The sequence below is a fragment of the Mycteria americana genome, chromosome 5 (assembly GCF_035582795.1).
Source record: "Mycteria americana isolate JAX WOST 10 ecotype Jacksonville Zoo and Gardens chromosome 5, USCA_MyAme_1.0, whole genome shotgun sequence".
Classification (NCBI taxonomy): domain Eukaryota; kingdom Metazoa; phylum Chordata; class Aves; order Ciconiiformes; family Ciconiidae; genus Mycteria; species Mycteria americana.
The window spans coordinates 33,654,595-33,681,244 of NC_134369.1; the positions used below are offsets into that span (position 1 = coordinate 33,654,595).

General features: G+C 37.1%; 1 protein-coding gene across 3 annotated transcripts in view; it reads right to left on the reverse strand.

Annotated features, from left to right (window-relative positions):
- Nucleotides 1–1,327: 1,327 nt before the first annotated feature.
- The window catches only part of RBM25 (RNA binding motif protein 25), a 34,014-nt gene continuing 8,691 nt past the window's right edge, over nucleotides 1,328–26,650 (reverse strand). For 2 of the 3 annotated variants that reach the window (XM_075502859.1, XM_075502860.1), the window contains exons 3-19: nucleotides 24,029–24,078; nucleotides 22,414–22,584; nucleotides 22,048–22,105; nucleotides 20,687–20,847; nucleotides 17,879–18,061; nucleotides 15,603–15,656; nucleotides 15,268–15,351; nucleotides 11,349–11,629; nucleotides 10,221–10,437; nucleotides 9,801–9,890; nucleotides 8,019–8,092; nucleotides 7,134–7,284; nucleotides 6,455–6,779; nucleotides 5,284–5,558; nucleotides 4,733–4,831; nucleotides 3,380–3,427; nucleotides 1,328–2,261 (exon numbers count right to left, since the gene is read on the reverse strand). In XM_075502859.1, coding sequence (XP_075358974.1) covers nucleotides 2,169–2,261; nucleotides 3,380–3,427; nucleotides 4,733–4,831; nucleotides 5,284–5,558; nucleotides 6,455–6,779; nucleotides 7,134–7,284; nucleotides 8,019–8,092; nucleotides 9,801–9,890; nucleotides 10,221–10,437; nucleotides 11,349–11,629; nucleotides 15,268–15,351; nucleotides 15,603–15,656; nucleotides 17,879–18,061; nucleotides 20,687–20,847; nucleotides 22,048–22,105; nucleotides 22,414–22,584; nucleotides 24,029–24,078 — 2,414 coding nt within the window. In that variant the 3' untranslated portion in view covers nucleotides 1,328–2,168. The remainder of the gene's footprint in view (nucleotides 2,262–3,379; nucleotides 3,428–4,732; nucleotides 4,832–5,283; nucleotides 5,559–6,454; nucleotides 6,780–7,133; nucleotides 7,285–8,018; nucleotides 8,093–9,800; nucleotides 9,891–10,220; nucleotides 10,438–11,348; nucleotides 11,630–15,267; nucleotides 15,352–15,602; nucleotides 15,657–17,878; nucleotides 18,062–20,686; nucleotides 20,848–22,047; nucleotides 22,106–22,413; nucleotides 22,585–24,028; nucleotides 24,079–26,650) is intronic. The other variant, XM_075502861.1, reaches the window with a different exon arrangement.

Below are 26,650 nucleotides of genomic sequence, written 5' to 3' on the forward strand. Positions count from 1 at the left end.
AGGAAGAGTACGAGCTTATGTCCAATGCATAAATAATATAGTAGATGAATATATAGCTTTAGTTTAGGGCAGAAGAAAATAAGCTGAAGTTTCACAACTTGAGATTTCACTGAAGAATCTCAACAAGGACGTTAGGCAATCTGTCACACAGTGGCATTACAATGAATTTGTCACATTTGTCTTGTTTAACTACTACTACTGAAGGAGAGAGAATGCCATATTAGCAGGACAAAAAGCACTCATGAAGTTCACTCTCCCTCTTCTCTGTATTTACTGCAAACAAAGCAAGTTTTGAATTTATTTAGAATTTGGAGATTTTTTTGTAAATGCTGATGCAAAACTGTATGGGGAGAATGGAGAAGTAATTTCTTAGGGTAACATCAAGTTGCAGAAAAAAAAAGAGGAAGGTTGCAGCATTAAGTGTAAAACAACATTCTCACGCAAACTCAAGCACAACATAAAAGTAACATCTGAGCATTACACTTCAAGTTAAAAGAGAACATTTTGTGGTGTGTAGTATTACAGGGATGAGAAAACATATTGGGATCACATCTGCATTTGCAGGCTTCTAGTCACCTGACATAAAGCAGGAGGTAGTTTTAAAAAAAACCCACCCCTAATTTGTGAACACTTGTTGATTCAGAAAGCAGTGTTAAATATAATTGCATGCTGCACAAGACTCCAAAAGAATGTCAGCCCTTAAATCAAATATATACATTTTTAATATCTGAAATATTTACATGGTGGAACCTTTACACGATCCCATTTGTTAAGAACAGTGTTTTCAAGTGTCCTCTCCAGATACAAAGAACTAGTAACTCAAGGTCATAGTTATGTCTTCTGAACAGGTCAACCTGTATCCTTCAGTTAAATACAATACAGAGATACTGGAACACCTTTACTTAATTTGTTTGCTATTAAGAATTGTGTTTAAAAATTAAAAATGTTTTTGAGACAGTTTGCTCCCTGGAACACAGTCCTCCTGCAATCAAAACAGCTCATAGCACATTATCGATTTGTCTTCTTACCCAGGTATGAGATAAAAAATGCAGTTTACAGTACATCTCATCATTTATACCATATCAGCCTATTTATAAAAACCCATACAAACAAGGCAGGAAAAGATCACCCTCTTTTTGTGGACAATAGACTGCTTACAGTAGAAAACAAAAGTTGGGTCTAGTTTAACAGTATGGATAAAAACAAGACTTTGGCTTTGGTTGAAAACTTACGGTTTAGTTTTGTCAACTGTTGTGGTCAGTTACATCCAAACAGGTATTTTTTTTCTAAATACTAAAAAAATGCTTTTAAAAATAATTTCTTTTAAAAAAAAAATCCATCTGATTATTTTGGAGACAGAAGGGATAATAGGGAAGGGCTAAAATGAAATTGAGCAGAAGATATCCTAGGTTTAAAAAAAAATAAATCATTAAATAGCATTTACTGAATTGAGGTCCTGCTCTTGTTTTAACTGAGCAAAGAATAAAAAACTTCCTGCAAGTTGCACTTTCTACGAAAGAAGCAGAGCATCTGCAGGAGATTAAGTTCCCAGCTTCATTAATAATTCTAAATGGGCAACAAAGTACCAAGACTAGTGCCGGTTCACATCAGAATGAAAAGTCTGAGGGAACTTTTCCAGAGTCAGATTAGGGGACCAAATGAACACACAAAGCTGTTCCATGAAAGCAGCTCAAGCCACTTATTTTTAAATTGTATTCTGATCATTCCTTAAATAAAGAGGGAGGGTATGCAACAACAACAAAAAAAAGCGCTGATAAATTTGCAGTAAAATCATTTGTCTTCATCTGTAACTGATAAGAGTTCCACAGTAAGTGCAAATGTTTTGCAAAACAGGGGCTTTTTTTTCTCTTAATATTTACAAGAATCAGAGTAACATAAAATTACCAGAGAGCATGTACAGTAGCTGCAGCTTGTAAAACATACCGGTAATTGTACCTTGTGAATTATAAAGAGAACCAATGCAGGATTCAGATAACTAACTGAGAAGGGTAAAGGGGGCCTCAGAGCAGAGGACAAAAAAATTCACATTTTCTACATAAAAAAATACAGGTCTCAAGTCTCTGAGAACAGAGAAAATTCAAAGTCTTTGAATGATGGAAAAAAAAAGCCCAACATTGAAATGGAACCCTAGAAGCAAGGAGAGTGCTTTATTTCACTAGACCAATCTTCTTCGCTTCTGTCTCGTATATCAACAACCTCCACATTTTGACTATGAAAACTTCAGCTTCTTCATCTAGTACCTGTAGGAAATACACATTTTATAGATTATTTTTTTAGTTTAGGTGTTCCAGTTATAAAGACTAATTCTAGACACATCAGAACTACAAAGTGGAGGTAGCGTAATCCAAGTTAAGCCTTTGAGTGAGGCACTGGATAAAACTTCAGTGAATTTGTCTGTCCTGCATTTTTCACCTGACTTGACTAGGCTCTAATTATATACTTGTGTAATGCAGCTGTTGAGCACTAACAGATAAAAGTACCAGTATCCTAGTCTCCAAAAATGGCTTGGGAAGAGGCAGAGATATGGCAGGCTTGGGAAGAATGTAAGAACAGGACATACAGATGTGGTATTTTCCCTTAATTCTCTCCTAGTCTCTGCTCATTTTCAGCTTGGAACTTCCTTGGATATTTATTAAGTAACCCCTCAATGGATTTCTCTTCCTTGAACTTATTATCCAGGCTTTTCTTGAATCCATGCAAATTTTTAGCATGCACAACATCTCTCGGGAAGCTCCCCAGGTCACCTACTAGTCACACCAAGAACAACCTATTAACTCCTGCTATGAATCTGGCTCCTACCAACTTTGCCTCCAAGTTGCCTTATTGGAAGAGAGTGAACAATGAGTTTTTATTCACCTTTCAGTGTATGAAAACATGGTGAAAAGTAGCATTATTTCATAAAGTTTCTCTCTTCCAACACCAGGCAAAAAAGAGCTTTTTACTCTTCTAGAGAAAAATCACCTTTTGCTCATTAATTAGGAACAGAACTACTAAACCACTAATTATAAAAATCTAGTTACAAGAAAGAGAAGGAGTAAAAGTTTGTATTTCTGATACAGTTCTGTTATTGTTGATTCTTACCTCTACTGTTAGGGACAGAATCTTTGTTTCACATTTCTGAATATTGAGAAATTCTGAACAAGGATCAGTAATTTCTACCTAGATGCTGTAACTGCAAACCCATGCCTGTGCTAGCATGATCTGTTTAATCAAAACAGCTTTCATATCTAATCGATGTTTTCTATGCATGTTCTATGAACACCAAATATTTCTGTTATGGACTCCTACTATTTTGCACAATTGACTACTAGCTTCAGTATAATGTAGAAGGTATATCAGTTACACAATTTCTGCTTACCATGGCAACATCATCCAGTATGCTCTGTGGTGAGCTGTGAGCCATAACCTGAAAGAAACAAATGTTTCTAGAGTGAAAACTCGGAGTAAACCATATAAACATCTTTGGACAAAAAACAGTTACTTCTCAAGGATTTTGAATGCTTTGCACATGCAAAAAGTATTTCCAGTTAATTAATTCCCAGTATTAGCCAGGGCAAAAATTAGTATTAAACTACATCAGATTCCATCACAGCGAGTGCTAGTTTATGGCTAGTTACTGAGGAACAAGTTCCAGGAAGCTCCAGAGATTCAACAGGTCCTGTATTTGCTGGCTATTCTTGCATCTCCAATTAAGCTCTCATAATTTAAGGAGTAAGCTCCCCTTCCTTCAACAATGAATTCTTAATGGAAGACAAAGGCAAAATTCTCCCTGTATCACTCTTCATAGCTGAATTTTCCATCTGCCTGTTAAGTATTTCAAATTTTTTTTTTCAGAACCAAGTAAGTTGTCTTTCAATACTAGAAAATGGCATTTTTTAAAAAATATATATAATTTAAGCTTGGCAAATATTCATCTTCTGCTTTTCACTTTCTACTAACCACCTGTGCCACCAAACTGTCACTTGCTTTGCCTATCATACAGTAGCCCTAAAAGACAGAGACAAGCTGTTATGAACGTGAGTACCACGAAAACTGAAAAGTTTTAGAAATTTTGTATTGATGAAAAGCCATAGAGTTGTTGTGACAGATTTAAAAAGGCAAGTTATTAGAATTTAGTTTGTAATTTGATGGAAGAAGCTGCACAGAGTTTAGTTTAAATAAGTCACGCAACAGCTAAAAGGTATAGCAGAATGATTTCTAATGCTAACTCTAAAACCTTAGTATTTGCTTACTACTAAAGCGACAACAACATGTAAAAAGCTTTTTAAGAAGTTAATCTACTTAATCCAAAAATGTATGTAAAATCAAGCTACTGGCTTTTTTTCCCCTGAATTCACATAAATCCTATTTTTAAGTTAAAAATGTTAATGGCCAATGAGATATTAACTCTGAAATCTAATGATAAAACTATCGGTTAGAAAAGCTGCTCTTGTCAACTGCTCATTTCTTCAATCCAGTTCCATATGTTTACCTAACAGATAACAGAGAATATCGAGCACGTACATATTGTGCATAAGCATTAAAGGAGGTAACTTGTAAAACATTAGGGTACATATTGATTCCAAGTACACCTACTGTCTGTGCTGACCAGTATCATAGATTACAGAGTAGCTAAGAACAGACTGCCTTCAAATACAGATACTGCAGTCATTGCTGCAGCTTAAATATGGAGCAAAAACCAGACTTCACAAAGGAAGTGAAAGATACTAACCTTAGAACAAACAAAGTCAACTAGTGTGGCTTCTTCTTCACCAATATATTCTATTATTTTCTTGTTGATCCACGGTCTAATTCGTCGTTCCATTAGTGTCTGGAAAAAGAAAGAAAAAAACCCCACAAACCTGTAATTTCCATAAACTTTACTATCTTGAAACAATACTGCCATATAGGCAGCTAGAAGACCCAACTAACTATTTAGCAAAAGATACGTTTTGCTATCAATGAGATAATCCTTAGCGATTTGGCATCTGCAAGTATTTCTAACAGCCATTCAAACATGTTTTTACAAGACCTTTTCCTCCACCTTCCATAAAACTGCTAGACAATTTGTAGCAACAATTCAGGAGACCAAAGAAAAATAAGCAGGCATACTTCAGAATAAGTATTATATATGCACAATAAATACAGTATTCAATTTTGATTCCATTTGATAATGATGCTCCAATCCACTGGGGTCCCAGGAACATTGTTTTTCTATTCAATTCCAAGGTTTGTTTGGAAAAATTATGCTTTTTTATGAATGGTTAAAAGAAATCAACTTACTGAATCCACAATTGACCAGTCAAGAGGATAAGCAAAGAGCTCTGGTTTTGCTGTGGGAATCTTCTCAATGAGACTCTTAATATGTTTGCGTTTTTCTTCTGTATTGACACTGCCTTTGATATTGCTTTTATCTTCTTCTCCATAATCCAGGGGGACAAGTTTCCTTTTCCGGGGCACATCATCACTGTCTTCATCATCAAATTTATTGAAAACACTATCCACAGCAAGCTTCTTCCTTTTTACAGCATTGGGCTGATTAGGACTATTGCAGGCACCTACCACCCAAAAGACAGAATAACATATTCATAAACTGCAACTGAAGCTAGTTTGCTCCTCAGACATTTCTTGAGGAATATTGATTTATATGTTATATAAATGTCTGTGAATGCCTAACATCAGCATTTTAATCTCTCAAACTCTGTTATAACAATGGCAAAAGAGGTAAAAGATCTCAAACTGAGTTTGAGCTTTTTGAAAAATAGGGTCTTCTTTCTCTGCCCTGAAACCGGTTAGCACCATACATTCTCTATTCATTCAAGATCTAACACAGTGTGAGCTCAAACTGCAGCCCCAGTATAATTTAATCGAAAGAATAAATGCACAAACCTTCTGGAATACAAATATCCTTAGTTCTGCTGCTCAGAATAAATTTTTTTTTAAACACACCAGTAAATTGCTAAAGTACTAAGAACTCTACACTCATGTTCCATTCACAATTGTCATAAATTCATTGTGCTACTCTAAGAGGAAGAAAAAAATAATCTAATTTTCAGTTTTCTTCTTTTAAGGGGGGGTCTTTGTGAATAAACATAAGAAGTATCTAGGGCTTAAATCTAACATATACTTACATCAATGAAAAGTAGAAATTAGTTTTAAAAGAGATATTCAGAGATCTATTAAGCTGAAAAAGCATGTGGAAATAACTAATCCCAGCTCAGAGCATTCCTAAAAAAATTAAGCCTTGAGAATGCCAACATTTCCCTCCCTTTTCACCCTCCAGATTTTGGAAGAAGAGAGATCTATAAAAGGTATCTTCTGGATAGGAGAAATAAAAAACTTGATATAAGTATTTCAAAACATACAATATATTTGGAAAACTGTGTGGCTTCTCAGCTTGGCATTTTTTTCATTCTGATCCCATATGGAACATGAAAATAAAATGTAAACTTGCCCAATTTGAGGCTAAGTCCTATTTTGGGCCGATGCTCCTCCGGCTGCTGTTGATCAGGTGAATTTTCATGAGGGATAATAATGCCACAGGGAGATTCATCACCAGGTGTGTTAGGGGTTGCATTTCCACTAGCAGAAGAAACAGAAGGGGCAGAACTGATGGGTCGTAAAGTTGGTTTAAGGCAGGGCTTTTGTTCAGGCTCCTCTTCCTCTTCCTCCGGCTCTTCTCTTTTTTCCTCTTTTTCTGCCTTTTCTTCCTCTTCCTCCTCAGACTCTGGCTCTTGTTTTATTTGTGGCTGCCTACGCCGCTCAGCCTCCTGCTCCATCTATGATGAAGCAGACATTTAGCAAAAAAGAAGCTCTCTCAAAAACAGCACTGTTTGAAAAGAATCTAAAGATTCTCTGTTTCCTAAAGAAGTCTCTGTTAGTCAAGAATAAATACATGCAACTACTGCCATTATAATCAGAAATACTGATTAATCCAAATTTGTTTTCAAACTCCATCCAAACATATCTGGAAAGTTATTTTTGTTTCCAGTGTTTTTATTGCTTATCTGGACTTCCTTTTAGGAAAAAGTGAGCAGAGAAAATATTAGCTATCAGATCTCTTACGCAATTTTGCTCAATACCACCAGAATACCAAGGGCTCTTTTTTTCCTGTCAGACCAACAGCTACTTACCCTTTGGAGTTCTGCATCTGGATCTGGGTGTCCTTCTGCCAGAAGGCGCTGCCTAATTTCTTCTAATTCTTCCTTTTCCCTTTTCCTATCCCGTTCATCTGCTTCCATCTCTTTCTCCCTGTCTCGTAGCCTCTTCTGAAGAGCACTACCCCTACAAAAGATACAGGTTTTGTACTTCAAAGAACATTCCAATGAGAACCTTGTACCACAATACAAGAAATATCCGATACAGATGTATCTTCCACTACATGAAAATAAGATTCATAAGAGCATCTGGTGTCCTCTATTTTTATAAACAGAGGAATCTAAGATACCAGGTTCCCTATATTACTATGCATAATTTACCCCATCGCATTAAACAGATGTAGAGAATGTGACTGCCAATCTTCTTAGAAAAAGAATCATATTATTTTATAGGTTTTTACTTGACAAGTAGACAAGAACCAGTTCTGCTAAATTAGTTTGATGCAAATTCTAGTTAGTCCCATGCTGAAGGCTCTTCCCCATCCTCTACACAGAGCTAACGAGCTTGTTCTTCGTATGATTTACAGCTTCCTTGTAGCGAATTTTTTGAGAGGCATGCTTGATCCCTCCTCTCTGTCCCCACCACCTTATTTTGGCATTACACTGACATCTACTCCGCCTCACCGACAAGTTCAGTGATAGGAAGGAGCAGCTACTCCCAAGCATTAACAAGTAGCAGTAAGGAGTTTCCCTTTTGCTTCTGGCACTTATCAAGTGACACTGAAATAATTTAGATAATTATGACCCTTACATCACCACATAATCACTCAAATATAAACTCCATAAGCCTCTGCCAACAAACCCCACAATTGTGTTAAAATGAACAATGAAGATTTGTTAGGAATCAATACAAAGATGTACCTGTAGTATTTTGGATCATCTCTGTCATCATCATAATCTTCTAAGAATTCTTTTAACCGTTTGGCTTCTTTTGCCTGCAAGAAATTGAAACATAAGTGATGTTATAAAATGATTTCTGGTTTTCTTTCCAAGAGTTTAAAATTTAGTAATATTATTAGTAAGTTAAATTAGTATCTACTATGCTTCAAAGTGAAAATACAGAATTTTCCAGACAGAAAGTGGAAAGGTTTTGGAATTGCATCCTCTTCCAGGGATCTGTCAACTTGCTATCATATGTTCAATAGCAGATAGTACATCCGTTAGGTCCACTGGGATCATGTCTGTGATTTGCAGACTACTGTTCTGTTATTAGCATTTCAAAGGGTTTTCAAATATACCCCCCCCCCCCTTTTTTTTTACCTCACAAAAGAAGAGGATCGAAGTTCCTGTTCTTCAAATCCATAAGTCTGGTATTGGATATTTTAACATGGCAGCTTAAGTGTATTTTATCAGTACTGTTTTGTTTCAAGAGCTGTGCTTTTTAAAAAAGATTTAGTTATGCACAGAAGCAAATCTAATGGATACTTCCAGGATAAGCACTCTCCTGCTGTGTTACTAATCCAAACCATGTGGCACTGTATTAATGCACACGCCTAAAACTGAAGGGGGCGAGGGGGATAGAGAGGAGGTATTCCCCCCGCTGTCGTGTGTGTCCCCCGCCGCCCCGATAAAATGAAAAAGAAAAAAATTAAAGCAGTTCTTTAAGGAGAATTAGGACATTCTAACCTGTACCTAAGCAATATCTTTAAACCAACAGTTCTATGCTAATGACTTTGAGAAACAAATAAATTTTGTGCTGAATTTACAGCCACAATAGTAAACACTGCTCTCTACAACTGCCATCCATAGCCAGCATCCAGGAGGATCATGAACAGAAAATATTCTTGAGTCATTCTCAAACATTTTTTTCCCCCCTCTCAAGCATTTAGGGGGAAAAATTAGATTCCATGTAAAACAATGTATTTTCTAATTTTATTTCTTTTTTTTTCCTCTTTCCTGTATGTGTCTGCATATTTTGCTTTGAAGCAATTCCCAATCCATCTCCTACTTAGAACTCTCTCATATCTTCTCTCCCTAGTGGGAGAATTACGAAGTGAAATAACACCACCATAATTTAAAATAACTTCTTTACGCTTTAGCACAAAACTGTGAGATTACAGAATTATCTATCTTCCAAAGGTGTCTTTTTGGACAAAACTTCCAAGCATTACATTGATAACTGTGATCATTTCACAACTAATGAACTAAAGACAGAAATTTACAAAGTGCTTAGATATATTATAGAATATTATATCATATATTATATAGAGAAGGTTCAGGCACATGAGCAGGTTGGAAGTAAAAAGGCTGGTCTAGTTCCACCTGCATGATGTAGAACAAACATATAGTAGGTTTTGCTACAAATCTGACACAAATACAGGTTGCAGATGTAATAGTGCATGATGATCAAACCACACTATTTTGCAGCTGCCTACTTCTCATTCTTTTGCCTTCACAAGACCAAGCCATTAGGCTTTGTTTTCCAGACTCTCAATAGTACTCCCACTTATTAGACGTCATCTATTTGAAGTATATTAACTATTAACTCTTAACTCCTTTTTTTTTTTTTTATAAACACGTACATGGTGCTTATACAAAATGAGAGTTCTATTACTATCCATAAAGATAGCAGTAGAATGTTCCATTCTAAATGGGACACAAAGAACAAAGGGGAAAAATTACAAGTAAAACTATAAGCCTTACCATTTCCCTTCTTCTTTCTTCTTCCCTTTCGGCCTCTTTTTCATATTCTCGACTTTTCTTCCGTTCTCTGATTTCCCAGTTTTTAAGACGCTACAAAAGAAGAAAAACACACACACACTCCAATGTCAAGAACGTTAAGAATAGTGGTACTCTGCTGAAGTTAGTTTGGATTATTGCTTAAAACCAACTGCATGAAAATTAAGCAAATTTTTTATTTGTAATTTAAAATGCCGGAATAAGAAGTCCAAAGTTGTTCTGACAGTGACTTACATACTCTGCCCCAATTCATATAGTCAACAGATTTTAAAAGTATTTAGGAAAAGGAGAGAGAGAAGGAATGACATATTTTGTAGTAGAAGACTTATTATAACCCCTCAGAAACAATTTTTTCCTTAAGGAACCTTAAAAATCCCAACCTACCTCTTGATACGCAGCTTCTTTTTCCCGCAGTTTCCTCTCTAGTTTTCGGCGTTCATAGGCATCTTCTTCATCTTCTTCTCGGTCTCTCTTCTTATCCTTCTCTCGTTCTCGTTCCCGCTCGCGGTCTCTTTCCCGTTCCCGCTCTCGTTCTCTTTCTCTCTCCCGTTCTCGTTCTCGTTCCCGTTCTCTTTCCCGTTCCCTGTCTCTGCTTTTTTCTCTGAAGGAAGGAAGGAAGGAAGTCCAAATTTAAGTACAGAGCTTTCCTCTCCACTTAATCAAATGATTTAACTTCAAATGCATAATGCACTATTTATAGCATCTTGCAAGTTATTCTTCTTCTGCAATTGTACAAGATGATTAGCTGATATAGCAATGGGCATAAATCAATACTCCTAATATATTCAAAACCCCATTTACCTAAAAGTAGTTGTTTGAGCACTAACCATTAAATAGTGATATTTACAGAAACTAAGTGTGAGCACATAGCAATTCTTACCAGACTGCGTTAGTAGTTCTCCATAAATAAGTGACAGCTAAAACCTCCACAAATAAAGGGTATGCTTAATAAATCCTTCATGTTTACACGGCTTAGACAACTTGAACCCTACTGACAAGATGATTTAAAATGAAACAGCTATTGTTTCTACAGGTAAGAGGGAAAAAGCAGCATCTAGAGCCTGACATGATTAGTCACAGTTTAAGACTGAAAGAGGAATCCCCTTGCTTTTATTAAAAACAAAAACCAACCAAAAACACACCCCACATAACAAAGGAAAAGGTAAAACCTACTTAAGCTAAAAGATACTACAGACATAAGAGAACCTCAAGTAGGAATAAAGCTACCCATGAAAAAATAAGAGAGATTTGAGATAAACCCAGTATGCTTAAGTCATAGTTGGGTGGTTGCTTACTGCATATTGCAGTCCTTATATTCCTGTGCTGTGGAGGGAATCAAGTGTTCTTCTGATTTGTGTAAATACAACATTTTCTAAAATTTTTATTGCCTGTTTTCACTCTCATCTTCCAAAAGGACCACTCTCTTGAATGACGGCTGATCTGCTGAACTGTACGCACTTAGTAAACAGCACTAGGAAAAACTGAAATAAATAGCAACCCAAGTGCATTTACCTTGATCTGCTCCGATCCTTGTTGCGATCTGAACTCCTTTCACGATCTCTGTCACGATCTCGGTCTCGTTCGCGGTCTCTGTCTCGGTCCTTAGTTCGGTCACGATCCCTATCTCGCTCTCGTTCACGCTCCCGTTCCTTCTCCTTCTCTCGTTCACGCTCTCTCTCTCTTTCACGCTCCCTCCTTTCTCGTTCACGCTCCCGTTCCCTTTCTCTTTCTCTGCGTTCTTTTTCAATTTCCTGTCTTTCTTTCTCCTTTTTGCCTTTTTCCTCCTCCAGTTTCTAAAAACCAACAAGAGAACTTTCATAGTTAATTTTGTAGTTATAAGAACTGGATATTCCCGGCGCAACACACAAGGCTGGTAATGGAAATACCAAAACCGCCACTGATTTTAAAATATTAAATAGGGTTTGGTGGGTAGTTTTTGGAACTCATAAGTATGAAATCAAAATGCAGCAATCACAAGACTAAGTTTCGTGCAAAAGCATAGATCTACACAGACCAGCAATCTCCAACCTTAGCAGAGTAGGGCTGGCCTCGTCTTATAAGCTGACTAAACTGCACATACACAGTGCACTGCCAGTCATGATTCAGGTGGGCCACAAATTCCATTGGCCCTATAAGCCACTTGGGTACAAGCAAAGTGAACTCCTAGGCGATAAAATTAATTCTGTTCAACTAGGAAAATATATTTCAGTGGAATGCTTACTGGGACAGTGAGTTGTTTCCCAAAAAGTCTTGGCAGAGCAAAACTGTCCTATATGAAAACTTGGGTAAAGAAATTTATCCACTTACACGTGGTGCATGTGGTTAAACAGTGAAGAGAGCTGCAACCTTTCCCCTTTTCCCTCCCTAAAAAAGTTCTAACAGTTCATTGGTAAGAACTGGACTCTGCAGAATGGAATCCTTAACTTCCACCACTGCAAGATGGAGAGAGTTAAAAAAAAGGTTGGAAATAGCTCTTTTTGAAACACAGAAACTAAAGGGTTACCTGCTACAGTTTTACTAAAAATTGTACAAAATTGCCACTTTTTTTTCAATTAGAAACAGTTCCTATGACCAGAATTCCTATAAGACAATAGAAAATACATCAACAGAATGATAGATAAATCCATCCTTGGAAGCAATTGTTATATGTTAACTTACAGATCCTGTGCTAGGACATGGACCGCCAACACTGGATTAACCTTGCCTATAAGCTATGTTTCTGGGAGGAAGAGCAAGTACACGGTTCACAAATATACCAAATAACAACCAAATATACCAAATTTCAACCTGATGGATGCCAGAATAGCACTTTTTTGAACAATTATTGAGCAGAATAAACAGGTTTATCCCCTTTGGCTCCACGTTTACCATCACTGAAATGAAATTAAAAACTAGAACAATGAAACAGCATTTTCTCTGGTTTGGTTTTTTGTTTTTTTTTTCTTTTCTTTTAAACAAAGCATTTAAGACAACTTTAAAAAGCAATCTTACCTGGTAAGTATTCTTCTGCCACAGGCACAGGGACCAGAGAACCGACAAAGGATTACAGAAATAAAGCTAATTCACTAGTGATTAATGTATCCACTGAAACTACGCTGCATTGATAGCACAATACAGGCAAACCAATGTTGGATACATTGAAATCACAAAAGGAAAAAGGGACTAAAAATGGTAGGAATTGGTAGAAAACTGATATGAAGAACAAAACTTAGATTCTACAATATACACTGGGCTGAAAACCAGTTTCTAAAGGACTGTATTTTACAGGAGCTTTACAGTGTTAAATCTCAGTACGGTCAGATGTCAAACTAGGTTGTCAACTTTTAAAAATCCAACTTACCTCAAATTTCATATACTTTTAAAGAAAAGTTTACATACTGAAGTGGTTGATACTTACAGGTTATCTTAGATGTTCCAATAGAAATTTCTTTGGTTGAACTCCTGCTTTTTTGCCACTCTCAAAAACTTTGTTCGTGGTGAGATTTCTCAAGAGAGTGGGATTTGGTTTTGTTTGGTTTTTTTTTTTCCCCCCCCATTAATCTATTCACACAAGTATATATTTACACACGCACAAGTCTTGGTGTATTAAAATCCACTTCGTAGGTCTGCTTTCTTACAATCCAATTGAAAAAATAAATTGGTCTATTTTGTAATCAAAATCTGACCTCATCAACTTCTATCAGCCTAAATAAGAGGAGCTGAAAGGGTAATGGGATGGGAACGGTATCAGATAAATTGAAGTAATGAACAGAGATGAACAGGTAGAAGAATTGTAAATCTTACCTTGAGCTCTCTTCAGACTCGTCCGTGCTGTAAATGGACGCCCCCTGCAATGCTGATACCCTGACAGTCTGTGGTTATTGTTTTATAAACTCATACCAAAAACATGCAAAGGTTCACTGTGCTCACTAGCCAGCTGCTAAAGGTTCAACAGCCCCTTTTAAACACATCCAATATACACAATGACTACTTTCAGTTGATTTTTAATGTTAAGAAACCCAAAATAGCCCCCCAATAATACAGATTAAAGGCAGTAAAATGCCCAACAGCTTCTGAAACAATGAAGCATGTTTTTTGTTCGTTTGTTTTGTTGGTTGTTTGGGTTTTGTTTTTTGTTTTGGTTTTTTTTTTTTTTTAAACTTATTACTTGTTTGCATCTTAGTATCAGTGACGACTTGGGGCTCGGAATTGAACACAATTCTACTGAAGTTTCACCACTGACCAGCTTCACGTTCAATTGCTGAGCTTCTCCAGATGACTTCTTCTAGAATTTTTCCCCAGGTTTTTATCTCCAACAACTTCAGTCAAGAGAAGAACTGAGTATGTGTACATACAACAATGTGTAGTCGCTTGTGTTTACACAGATACATTTGCATGAAAACATGGTACCATCCCCAGTGACTGCATGTGGTAAAGCTGAATAACACGGGCATACTTCACCTTGCTGTACCTTCACCATTTTCTTTAACGTTGATTTGGGGGTATTTTGAAATAAAACCGTGTGCTCAAAAGAAGAGCTTGCTGATACTTCCCTAGGCCAAGGACCATTCCAGTCTTGTTGGGGAAAAAATAATACCAACTTTAAGCTAAACATTAAAATAAGAACATTACATGCATAGTTGTGCTTTACTATCCACAAGTATCATTTTCCAAAGCAGAAACATTCACAGATGCACTAGCATTAGTGGAAACTTCTGTAAGCGGGAACCCTGAAGTGGGACTTGATGTGCACAAACATTTCCAAGCCAGTTACCCCTTTGCATATTTTTCTGAGGGGGCATCCATAAGTATAATAAAAAACAGAAGCTCATACTTACATCCTATTCCATGTTACTTTCCAAGCTGTGAGTTTCATCTTGCATTAGTCACCATATGATCTCTATCATAATGGTGGGGGTCAATGAATAGATTAGCTTTATGGGAATTTACAGTTCTTCCATGCATCTAAAGTTTGGTAAGTCTGGTAACCACTGACCTAGTTTTAATCTTCCCCCACTCTTAACTTAGAACTATTAAAATAAAAGACTTAAATTTAATTCAAGTTTCAACTCTTCATAAAATCTTGGATTATGTTACAAATCTACCTACAGAAACACACTCAAGTGTATGTCTTATACTGCAGCCCCGTTTAGCCTTTAGTTATAAATATCTTGACTTAATGTATGTGTAGAAACTTAAGTTGCCTTTATTCATGTTAAAGTGAGAAGACTGCAAAATACTCAGTAGCAATCAAAGTCTTAGCATAAAGATGTCAAGGGCCACTTTAACGTGGTAGTTGTCTTTTTTTGACTTGTAAAGAACTATATGTATATTAAACCTAATATAAACATCATTTTAAGTGATATTGCAATGTAATGCTAAATTTTATAATAGTGGTTTTTGGATTTTGAAAAAGCCTAATTTGTATCAAGTGCAAAAACAAGAATACTACCTTGTGTGTGTCTCTGAATTTACTGATCTCTCTTGATATCAGGTCTCTTTTGTCTTCCTCCATTTCTATAGCATTTATATCCTCCTAAAAAACAAGGGGGACAGGAGGAAAAACATTAAGAGCCATCTGTACAGACATAAGAGAACAAGAGAAAAGTTGAAGGTTAGAAGTTTTCAACCAGTCTTGCAAGAGATAAATAAAGTCCTTCTGCAGTACCAAACCTGACAGTCTGATGTTAATGAGTGAAAAAAAAAAAAAATCAGATGGACAAGAGTCACAAATCTGGCAACTAGCAGTAAACATAGTCATTGTCAAAGCCTACAATGTAAACGAACCTTGGTGATGAGTGGATAAGGTATCAGTGGGGCCACTGGAAATCTGCGGAAAATCTGCGGAAAAATCCACGGAGATTTTTTTTTTTAAAAATAGATTGCACACTACTCTGAAAAACAATGTTTTGTATGTTTGCACTACAAAGCAATATTGTATTGCTGTGATCTCATTTCTTTGATTCAACAAAATTACAGAAGAACCTCGCTAATTCTCCCTTCTCTGAACTACTTAACATACATAGTGAGGTCTCATATTAGTAAGACTTCACTGAATTACAAGTATACTACAGGATATTAGTACGCTATGGTAGCATCATAAACAAGACTAAGCTACACTTGCCAATATAAATGATCGGTATATTTGCGGTGGGTATGTCTTGATTTTATTTACTCGCTAATTCGCAAAATTTGGTAGATTGCACCTACTAACTAATAGTTAGTGCGAATTAGCGAGGTTCCCCCGTGCTTGAAATTGAAAACCAGATTCCACTCACTCTCAGTTCCCCACACACATTTTCAACTCCCCCACATCAGTCATGCCTTCATCCAGAAGAACTAACAACAGACTCTGCTGCTAACACCAGCGGGAGTCTTCTTCACACCAAGCCCTTCAGGGGACAACAGCCCCAAAGCTGGCAAGTTTCCCCACCCCCCCAACACATGTATCTGCATCCATCTTCCCTTTCCCCCCACCCTCCACAGTCCTTCTCTCCCCTCTCCTTTAGGAACAAGAGAGCAATGAGCTAGGACCATCTCTTCACTCCCACCTCTATCCACACAGGCCAAAGATGGCAACTTCCAAGCTTCTTTTCCTCCTTCCCAGTATGGGAGGGATGATGGGGTGTAATTTCAACCCACAAGTGCTATGTATTTAAAAAGAGCTTATTTGTCTACTTGACTAGCTCAGATTGGTCAAATTCTACATCATACAGAGCTAGCAGAATATCCCTCTGTCCCAGGGACATACTCAGCACCCAGCTCTTCCAAGACTGCAATGGCCTCTTACAATGTTTAACTACCTGGCATTATTCATGGCCATATATATATATATATATATATACACCCACAGGACAATACACATTGTAACAATGCTAGTAACAAAAAATACAGCTGACAGCATTAGACAGTGACTCATTTGTAAATTCTCATCCAAGAAAGCATCTTCTCCCAAAGGGAGGGAGAGGAAAGAAAAACAAATTCTCAGCTCAGCACTTGTATACCTTAGGTCAGCCATGGCTAACAATGTTGTGGGGAAGACATACTTGCTCCCTGAGGGAGATGTTGCTTCTTGCACCACACTTAAACTCCATAAGCATTTGAAACTGCAATATTGCCTTGGAATAGGTACTTTGCAGAAGACTTAAGTGGGTAAAAATCTTGGTCAAATGATTTTCCAATCTCTTTCATACTAGGTGCAGAATGGTAGGTGTGAAAGCCCGTTTTCCCATGGTTAGAAACTTGGCTGGAAAAGCTAAGTCTGAGTTTGCTCATTCTTATTCCCCCTTCTCCAGTTTGTTTTAATCCATAAAAAGGTCATCCACAGAAGCAGGTCTAAACCATAACATTCATTCCTGCTTAACAGGCTTTTTTTTGCATTACACAATATATGAAAACCAGCTGATCACATCCAGCCAAAATTGAGACGTGCGTGTAAAAGTGATTTTGTAAGGCAGGTAGATTACAATATGCCTTTCATCCCTGAAGGATCCCTCCAAGGTTTGAGAGGTATACATATATACAACTAATGAAGCGCTTCCACATCTGGAGAGACAGCTGCAACCAGTTGGATCAAGGCACACTACAAGAATGCATACTATAAGCAGAGAGAAGAAGAATTTTGTCAAAAACTACCAGAGCAAATTCCTGCCATTACAAAAGCGCCCTGGTATCTTTCAATGGAAATAGACGGTATGCAGGAACTCTTTACAGTTGTTTTTTAAGTTCTCATCTGAAAAACCCTATATGCATACAGGGTTAAACTGCACTAAATTCAGTTATTTCCACCTTCAGAGGGATGAAAGGTCGGTTCAATCCTGCCCAGATTCAAACCTCTTGTTCCAAGAAGTCTAGGTGCTTAGATGCCTAAACCATCCTGAAGGGATGGTATCTATAACTGACTAGCTTTCAGCTTAAAAAAAAATGAAACTGCTGCTGACATCAATGCTTGTTGATTTGTTTTCTCATCAGAAGTTTAGGTTTAAAGTATTTGCACAAAGTTTGGCCATTATATAAAGGTGAGTTGAAGAAAAATCTGTTTTGTCCAAAATCAAAACACATACGTCCTCCTTCTTTTCCTTTTTCTTCTTCCTGGGGTGAGAGTCAGATTCCTGGGAGGGGGCATTGAGCTCGCTGGAATATTCTCGTATTAAGACTTCAATGGCCCCTTTAATTATTTGATCTCTTCTCTTTGTTTCCTCATCCAGTGCTTCATCGTCATCATTTGTCGTCTCTGGTCTGGAGTTCTAAGGAAAAATTGCAAAGTAACAGGAATCAACAAATTGAGAATAATATTAGTTTTATTTCAGAAGTTCTCCTTTGATCATCACATTCATGCCCCTACAGCATTTACTAAAAAAAAAAACAAAAAAAACAACAAACCAACAACCACCAAAAAAAAACCCCCAAAAACCCAACCAACCAACCAAAACAAAAACAAAAAACCCAAAATAATAATAAAAAACAAACACAAAAACCAAACCACCTACAAGTAGTTATCAATTGCAGTCAGATCTTTTCACACTGGCAATACCATAAGGACCACATAGTTTTACATATGGAATGGCGGCAGAGAGCAAGTGTAGGATTGCATTATAAAATAGAACAGATAAATGGTGATTAAGGTGGTAGACAAGAAGAGACAGCGCACGCACGCTCACAGAAAGGCAATCACTATAGTCCAGCTCTTGGTCAAAAGTTTCTGCCTTGTATCCCCGACATCCTCAAGTCATTTCAACAGCAGTTCCTCAAAGCCTTCTATTTAAGTGCCATGCAATACAAATATCTACCTATAACTTTCAAGCTGCAACTTATAATGGGAGAACTATATTAAAGAAACATTGTTAGGGAAAACATTCCTTGCACAGCAAACATTTTCTTATTATTGTTGATCAATTACTTTGTGGTTCCTCATCTTTTTGCCCTTTCCACCTTGTAGGGAGGAAAGGGAACACACACAAAGAAGTGCATTTCACTAAATGTTACATGAAAGGGTAGAACAATGATCTGCATACTGAGCAAGGTAGCCCACCTCTTGATCCCCTGAATCTTTTAAAAAAATGGAATCTCACCTGAGAATCCAGCTGGGTATCCCGTCAAGCGATAGGTGGTGGGTGGAGTGAGGGGGAGGGAAGGGTCTGATGGAGCAGCAGCTAAGAATGAGGGGGAAGGGAGGATTCAGTTGGAGCTGAAGAGGCTGCCAGGCCAAGGAGGAGCAGGCTGAAAAGAGCTAGAAGGCAGTGACAGGGAGTGGAATTGAAGAGGTCCAGGGAGAAGAAGTGATCAGGGAGAGGAGCTAATTAGATAAAGGTTTGCTTGGTGTGTCTCTATAAGAAATTGTGTTGTAGTGTACATGTTTGATTTCTTAATAAAAAAGACTAAAGAAAAAAGTTGCAACTTTTGGATCTGAGTGGCACCAGCGCACCAATGATGGTATGAAAGGAATCGCAAGCAGCACGATTACAATACGCTTTATCAATATTCCTCAGCAATTCACAGCCTTTCTTTGCACCACCACAAACAAACAAAAAAACTATTTGAAGCTAATCTCACTCTACAGTTCAACGGAATCGGCACATACTGTCATCTTCACCAAAGTCACAAACAGTACCCTCTGCTTTATTACAATCAATCCCCTAGGATTGATTGTAACCCACAGGAGCTCACAGAAAACAAAATTCATGAGAGAGATGTACAAGAACTCCACTGATAATTTAAGCTTGTTTATAATATCAGCTGTGAAGCACAGTATTACAGGTGATGCCAACGGGAAACAAGGAAGTATGGAACGGAAGGGGCAGTCAAATCAAACCCTTACCTAGCTTAACAGCTCATACATTACTCCATTCAAAACCCATGAAGTTAGCACTCTGCTTTACTGAGCCATTGCATTTAATCCCATACACTGGGTACACAGTCAAAAATGTGTCAAGTACTTCAAGTCATCATTATGCATCTATTTCTGGTTAAATAAAAGTACTTGTGTTCCCACTGTATTTTACATACCTTTAAGAACAATTCCAAATTGGAATTTTAAAAAATTACTGGCTACAGTGTCATTAGTATTTTTAGTTTTCTGAACAACACCCTCTTCTCACTTTCATTTTACAGAAAATAATTGTTTTAAGTAATATCTTAAGGCATATGCAGAACTTTAAAATAGTTAGAGACTAAGCCCAACAACTTGATTGTGATGTGAAATATATTATTTTAGCAAAGAAAAAGATAAAATTCATTTTAACACAAATTTGTCAGTTAAGTATCTTTGTATCTCACAAGAATTCAACATATCAAATATCTGCAATTATTCCAGAACAGATCCTTAGCTCTAGAAAGGAATGGTACAAAACCAACTTCCCCATCTACTAAATGTTTGTAAACTGCCCACTGCCTAATAACTGCATCATCTACTGAATGATCTACTTCTTTCCTGGTTATTAATTTGTTCTAGAAGATCATCAGTGGAGGAGAAAGAAACTCCAATTCTCCTCAGACAGCTGATTTACAGACTCTGACAGAGTAACAATTACTTCTAGAGTTTATATACTTTCAAGAATTTCTAAACAAAAATGAAGCAATGGAATCATAAGGTATAGCACATATTACTACATTTTAGAATGAATTACAGAATTAATTCTACAGATTCAGTTGTAGCTTACAGATTAAGTTTGAATGCTGGTGAATTAAGAGCTTACACTTCACTGCCTTTCAACATATCTTCAGACTCATTAATGTGATTCTGGCGAAATCCTAAAATGAGTTAAGGGCAGAGACAAGAACAGAAACTAAGAAACACACTCACAATCTGATCTAGCAAGTACGTTACACTGCCCTCCTGCCAAAATAACGCAAGTCACACATTATATACGTACCCCATTAGAAGCCTTTCTCTTTGCTTTCCATTCATCTAGCTGAGCCTTTGTCTTTGCATCAACTTTGACTAGCAGCTTCTTCTCTCCAATCTGGAGGTCATGGAGTAGTCTCAATGCTCGTAGTGTGGATTCTGGTTCTTTGTACTCACAAAATCCAAAGGCTGAAATGGATGATTGAAATGAAAAGTAAAATTCTTAAAGCTCTTCAGGTAATTTACTTTGTGTAAAAAAAGTGTTTTGAATCAATAAACTTGGAACATAGGCACTTCTTTTTTTAAACCTGGAGTACGCATCATCAAAAGTCAGAAAGGTCATTCACTGCATTAGTCTGATATAACTAACGGCCCAGTGAATAAGGTGAAAGCAATACATACATGTGGATGCCCCATCCCTGGAAACATTCAAGGTCAGGTTAGATGGGGCTGCTCTGAGCAACCTGATCTAGCTGAAGACGTCCCTGCTCATTGCAGGGGGGTTGGTCTAGATGACCTTTATAGGTCCCTTCCAACCCGAACTATTCTATGATTCTGTTTGTAAAGCTTTTGACATGTCTGTCTTAACTAAGGAATTCAGTCTATATGAAGACATGTCTCAGGTGGATTTGCAATTGTCTGAAGACCAAGGATATCAATCAACGGCTCATTGTTAACCTAGAAGGAGGGATATTTCAAACTAGGTTCTTCACAACAGTTACAGAAAGTTGTAAATGAGAAAAACACCTTATGAGAGCAAAATAAACAAAGTATGATATATAAGAAAGCTGAAGAAAATTAATTACATCTTAAAAAGTGAAAAAATAAAATAAAATAAAAAAACCCCAACAAACCCAACCTAGAGAAGATACGAAAACACTAACAGCAAAAAATAGTAACCAAAATTGTTTCCTGTATCCACTGGAGAAATTGAACTTATTTCAGTTCAATTTGACAATAGAGAAGGAAGATAAATTTTACATCAGGAAGACCTCCTTTACAGAGAAGAATAATACATAATAAGGGAAGAGACTATTAACAGTGTTGCAAATATGCTCCTTTGGAGGCTAAGTCCAAACTGGTAAACCTTTCTCAAGGATGGTCTATAAACTCCTGATTCAGTCTCAGAACAGAAAGGTGAGCAAAATTAGGCCCCCAAGACATTTTTCCATTTAACCTTTCTCAATTTTCTTTTTCTCTTTCTGTCCTGATTCCAAGGACAGAAAATACTACTAGCCCTTTACTAAGAAGTATTTAGCAGTTAAGTATCATATACAGTATCTTAAAATGTAAAAGTATTAAGAATAGCAATGTGTCAGACATTTGAAAAGCTGCCAGGTAATAAAAACAAGAGTCTGACTAGAGATTTTGAAAAGTATGAACAATTACCTTGAAGTTTTCCAGATGCCCCTTGCACTCTCTTCCAACTCAAAACCAAGCCACATTTCTGCATTAAAGATAAATATTAATTATTATTGTTTATGTTCAAAACGCTACAAAAACTTAACCCCTTTTTGCAAAATATGACATGTAAAAATGGTAAACACTACTAAAAATAAAATATGTCTATGTTCACTGACATCTACAGCTTAAAAAAGCTGTACTCTTCAGTTACTGACTTTAAACTCAAGTGTAATGGACTGCTATTCCAGTAAGTGGGACTAACTCTGCTTTTAGTTTCAATCCACTGCTTGTGGGTCATTACCTCATTCATCAGCCAGGGATGAAATTTAACAAGCAGTCCACTGTACTTACTGCTAGAAGCTGCCGTATGAGCATGTCCGAAGCCTTCTCAGAAATGTTGCCTACAAAAACTGTGGTAGTGGGACCGCTGTTTTCATCATTTTCTTTGTTCTTTAAGCCAGGATGTTCTTTTCTGGCTCCCAAATGTTTTCCAACCATAGACACTGTGGTAGGAACTAATACCTACAAAGAGGAGGAAAGGGTGTAAAATAAAGTGTTGGGTTGTTTGTTTTTGTTTGTTTTTTTTTTTTTAATTTAAAATCTGTCAGACAAAAGAGTTGGGGATGCACATGTATTTCAAAATTAAATTTTCATATGAACCTCAGTTAGGCTTACAGAGTGAGACACCAAGAAGTGGTTCAGGCTTTAACACTTTATACAACACAAAAAAGACTGCATTTTCTGCAAAGACAGACAGAAAAAAAAGGTGTACCTGAACATGGCTACTGGAAGGTCTCAAGGTGACCATACAGTAACATTAGGTATTACTTCTTCTACAAATGACTAATTTGCAACATTTGAGTCACTGGAAGTTGAAGTACCTTACCTAACAGTGTAAAAAGCAAACTGCAAATAGAAAAGCAACTCTGACTCAAAAAGCTTCAATGGACACATGACAGGTCTTAAAGCTTTCACAGAGCGAATAAACACTACTGCTTTATTTAACCAATAGACAACCCAAAGCCTCTTTGGGTTAAGGAGCAAACATTTGTAAAATAAACCATACAGAGATAGGCATTATCATCTGTTCTATTTTGCTGCACCTCTCTCCTTCCACCTAAGATTTAAGGGTAGATATGCACCGAGTCCCTCTTCTCAAAACACCCTTCTAGAAGTGTCACTTAAAAATTATTTTAATCAGAAACCTGCATAGCGCATTTGTTCCAGTATCTTTGTCTTAAATACATCGGTTACCATGAACATATCCTCCTGTAACAGATAATACAAGCTATCAAAAAAAATCAGTATTTTGGAGAGATTTCACTTATGCAAAATTGTAGAAATGGTAATTCAACTTGAAGCCAAGAAGTAAACTTTATATTTTAAAGAGCGCTTTTTCCCGCTCCATAAATCATAAGCCTTTCCTCCAACTAGAAATTAGTAAGACAAACAAAGAAACCTTTCTCTCATATGCTCTTCCATAGACACGTATTACATGCAACTATTCCTTCCCCTGCAACATGGGGAAAGAGAGCTTGTTTGTAAGCTCGTCAATGCACATCTTTCTGGCCAACTCAGCAGTGCTGCATGATGGCTTTATAAACCTGGATGAGGTGATGCCTCCAGAGCACTCTTAGGCCAACAAAAGCAAGACACCTGGAATCTAACTGATCTAATTGTACTGCATGGGAAGACCCGAAGGCAAAGCCTAAGCCATTGTATTTGAGAGAAGTACATCTTCTTGCAAGAACAGTAACTGCTTCACCTTTCCAGCTAGCAGCTCCAGATGTTACTTCAAACTTTGTCTAGGTCAGAAATTAGCATAATAGTTGCATTTAAAGTGAAGTATTTCCTTTCACAGTATGAATTCCAATGGAATAGAGCAAAACAAAAATACTGTTGACATCTACTAAGTTTTACTCTCCATTTTATTTTGCTATCATCTCATCCCCACTGTAATACTTACAGTTGGAGCAGGAGCCATAATGCCCATTGGTACAGGAATCATAGGGGTCCCTGAGAAAGACAAGACATTAATATTAATCTGCCTTGTTGAGATTACTGATGAATACAAATCAGCTGATTGCAGACATGATTTCCAAACCAGACAGCAATTTTTGTCAAATAAGAATTTCACAGTACTGATTACCAGTAATTCTTTAAGCATTCAAGCATAGCCTGAGTACACTAACATACCATGTGCATCCTGGTCACTTTTATCATATTACCATTTCAACTTTGTTCATCATAAACAAATCCATTTTCAAAGCACATTCAAACCACAGTATATAATCTCATTCATGACTTGCTCAATTCGCATAGCACAATCGATTCTGCATACAGCTTAGGGATGAGGTCCTATAGAGAATGCCACCAGGATCCATGCATTTATGGAATAGCTTAATAAAGGTGGCATAGAAAACCTCAATCCAGAAGCTCCCTACCTGCTGAATACTTGACTTGGCAGTCTCTAAAGCTTAATTTGAAACAATATGTAATCAGGTGAAACCATGCAATACCCTCTTTCCCACTACCAAATTCACTGGCAGCTTTAAGTACTATCATGTGAGCCAATATCTGATCGTAATAAAGGCTGTTTATCTTTCCATGCCAGCTGCTAGAGAAGGTTAAAGATATTAAGTGAATGGATTTCAAAACTACTTGCTGGCCAGTAAAGACATTGAGACACAAGAACAATGAAATCAATCTCATGTTCTTCAGAGAAATACCCTCTAGGGAGCCTAGATCTCTTTTTTCATTCTACAAAAAACTTTCTTTGCCTTTCACTCTTAATCCTTCCTTTCTCCAGCTCTCTTACTCCTGTATTCATAAAATCCTAACCAGACTTCTGCAACCTACTGTTCCTGGACTTGTTCCCCCACTTTCTCCAGTGCTAAGCCCTGAAAGAACGCTTTTCCTCAGACACCCTCTCCAGCTTTCTCCTCATCCACACTAGTTTTGCTTTGATTCCACCATTTATTTTCTCCATTACTCAATCCTCCTGTGCTCGGGGCCCTGCAATATTAAAGTCATACTACCTCCTATCCCTCCAAACTGTTCAGAGAATCAAAAGGTGTATTGCTCTCCCATGCTCTCAGTTTTAATGCACCATAGCACCTCACAGACTGGAGGAACTACTCCAAGACAAGACTTTGGTTATGCAGCCCTATTGCTATTATAGCCATAATTATCATGATGCTGAACTTGGATTTTAAAGTTACAATTCAGTAAAGATACTTGTGTTATCAGTGACAGTTCTCCAAAACTATCAGCCCAATACTCAGCAGAAACAAAAAAAATCCACTAAAATGTTGGGCATCACCAGCAAACATACTGATGATCAAGACCACAGGCATCATTTAGCTGCTATACAAAAACCTGGTGCACCTATACCTTGACTACCACCTACTGACCTGGTCTCTACAACCCAAGAACAATACGCAGCCTTAGAGAAGAGCAACTACATGACTCAAGTGTTGAAGCAGCTGTTTTACTAGGAAAGACTACACTCTGAGACTCTTCAAGCATGGAGGTTTGCAAGGCATGGAACACAACTGAGGTGTACAAACCCACAAAATGTAACTCACCCAACTCCCACATTAGAACTGGGGCAGGAGGGGGACACTAAGTAGGCAATGATTTTAAAGACAGACAAAAGAAAGTAGCACTTTACGCAGTGGTTAATGAACTTCTCAACATTGGTGCAAGAGGCGACAGTGGAGATGGACAGTGTCAGCAGGTTCAAAAAAAAAAAAATAAATTCATGAATGACAGGTCCAGAAAAAGATAAAGGAAAAATGAGAGATCATACTCTAACATCCCTAACACTACAGTTCTTGTACAAGGGAATAGACTCAGAAAGCAGATAGGTGTGCATGACCACCCTAAACACCATCTTGTACTCCCACTGCCCAGGCAATGCATCAGCAATAATCTTCAGAGATGACAAAAGTCATCAGAATCACCTCCTTATCAAATCTTCCACACTTAGAGATGGAAACGCTAGAACTTCTTATTTTTAACAGCGCTATTTTTAAGCAAAGCAGAACACTTCTCCTAACTTCATTCTTACACAAGCAAACTGCTCTAGCTGAAACTTTTCAAAAAATTATAGGCTGAGTAAGATAACTAGAACATGAAATTGTGGCCAAACCGCTAGCTAAAGATATTATAAGCCACTAAAATTGTGATCTTATGTATGAATAACTTCAGAGTAGACTTTCGTAAAGTCACTGTGGCTTTTTCAACTCTATTGATACACTTGTGCTAAGAAGTAAGAGACCCACATCCTCTACATGTCGAAATATGTCATCTGCAGAGGTAAGCAAATCATGTTTCTAGTATGCAGAGAAAAATTTAATTCTCACCTAATACCAGGCTCTTCCACTCTAAATACTGTTTGGATTACTAATACTGAAACAAGACTATTTATATAAAAAGTCAAACACAGCAAGAGCTCAAAAAAGATCTTTGTCGCACATGTTAAGCAAATGTTCAGAGCAGAAACTTGTATCAGGCATTTAAAAATATTCTTCAGAAAGTTATTTTTAAAAGTATGTGGTGTTTTTCACACTAGTATATATAAACT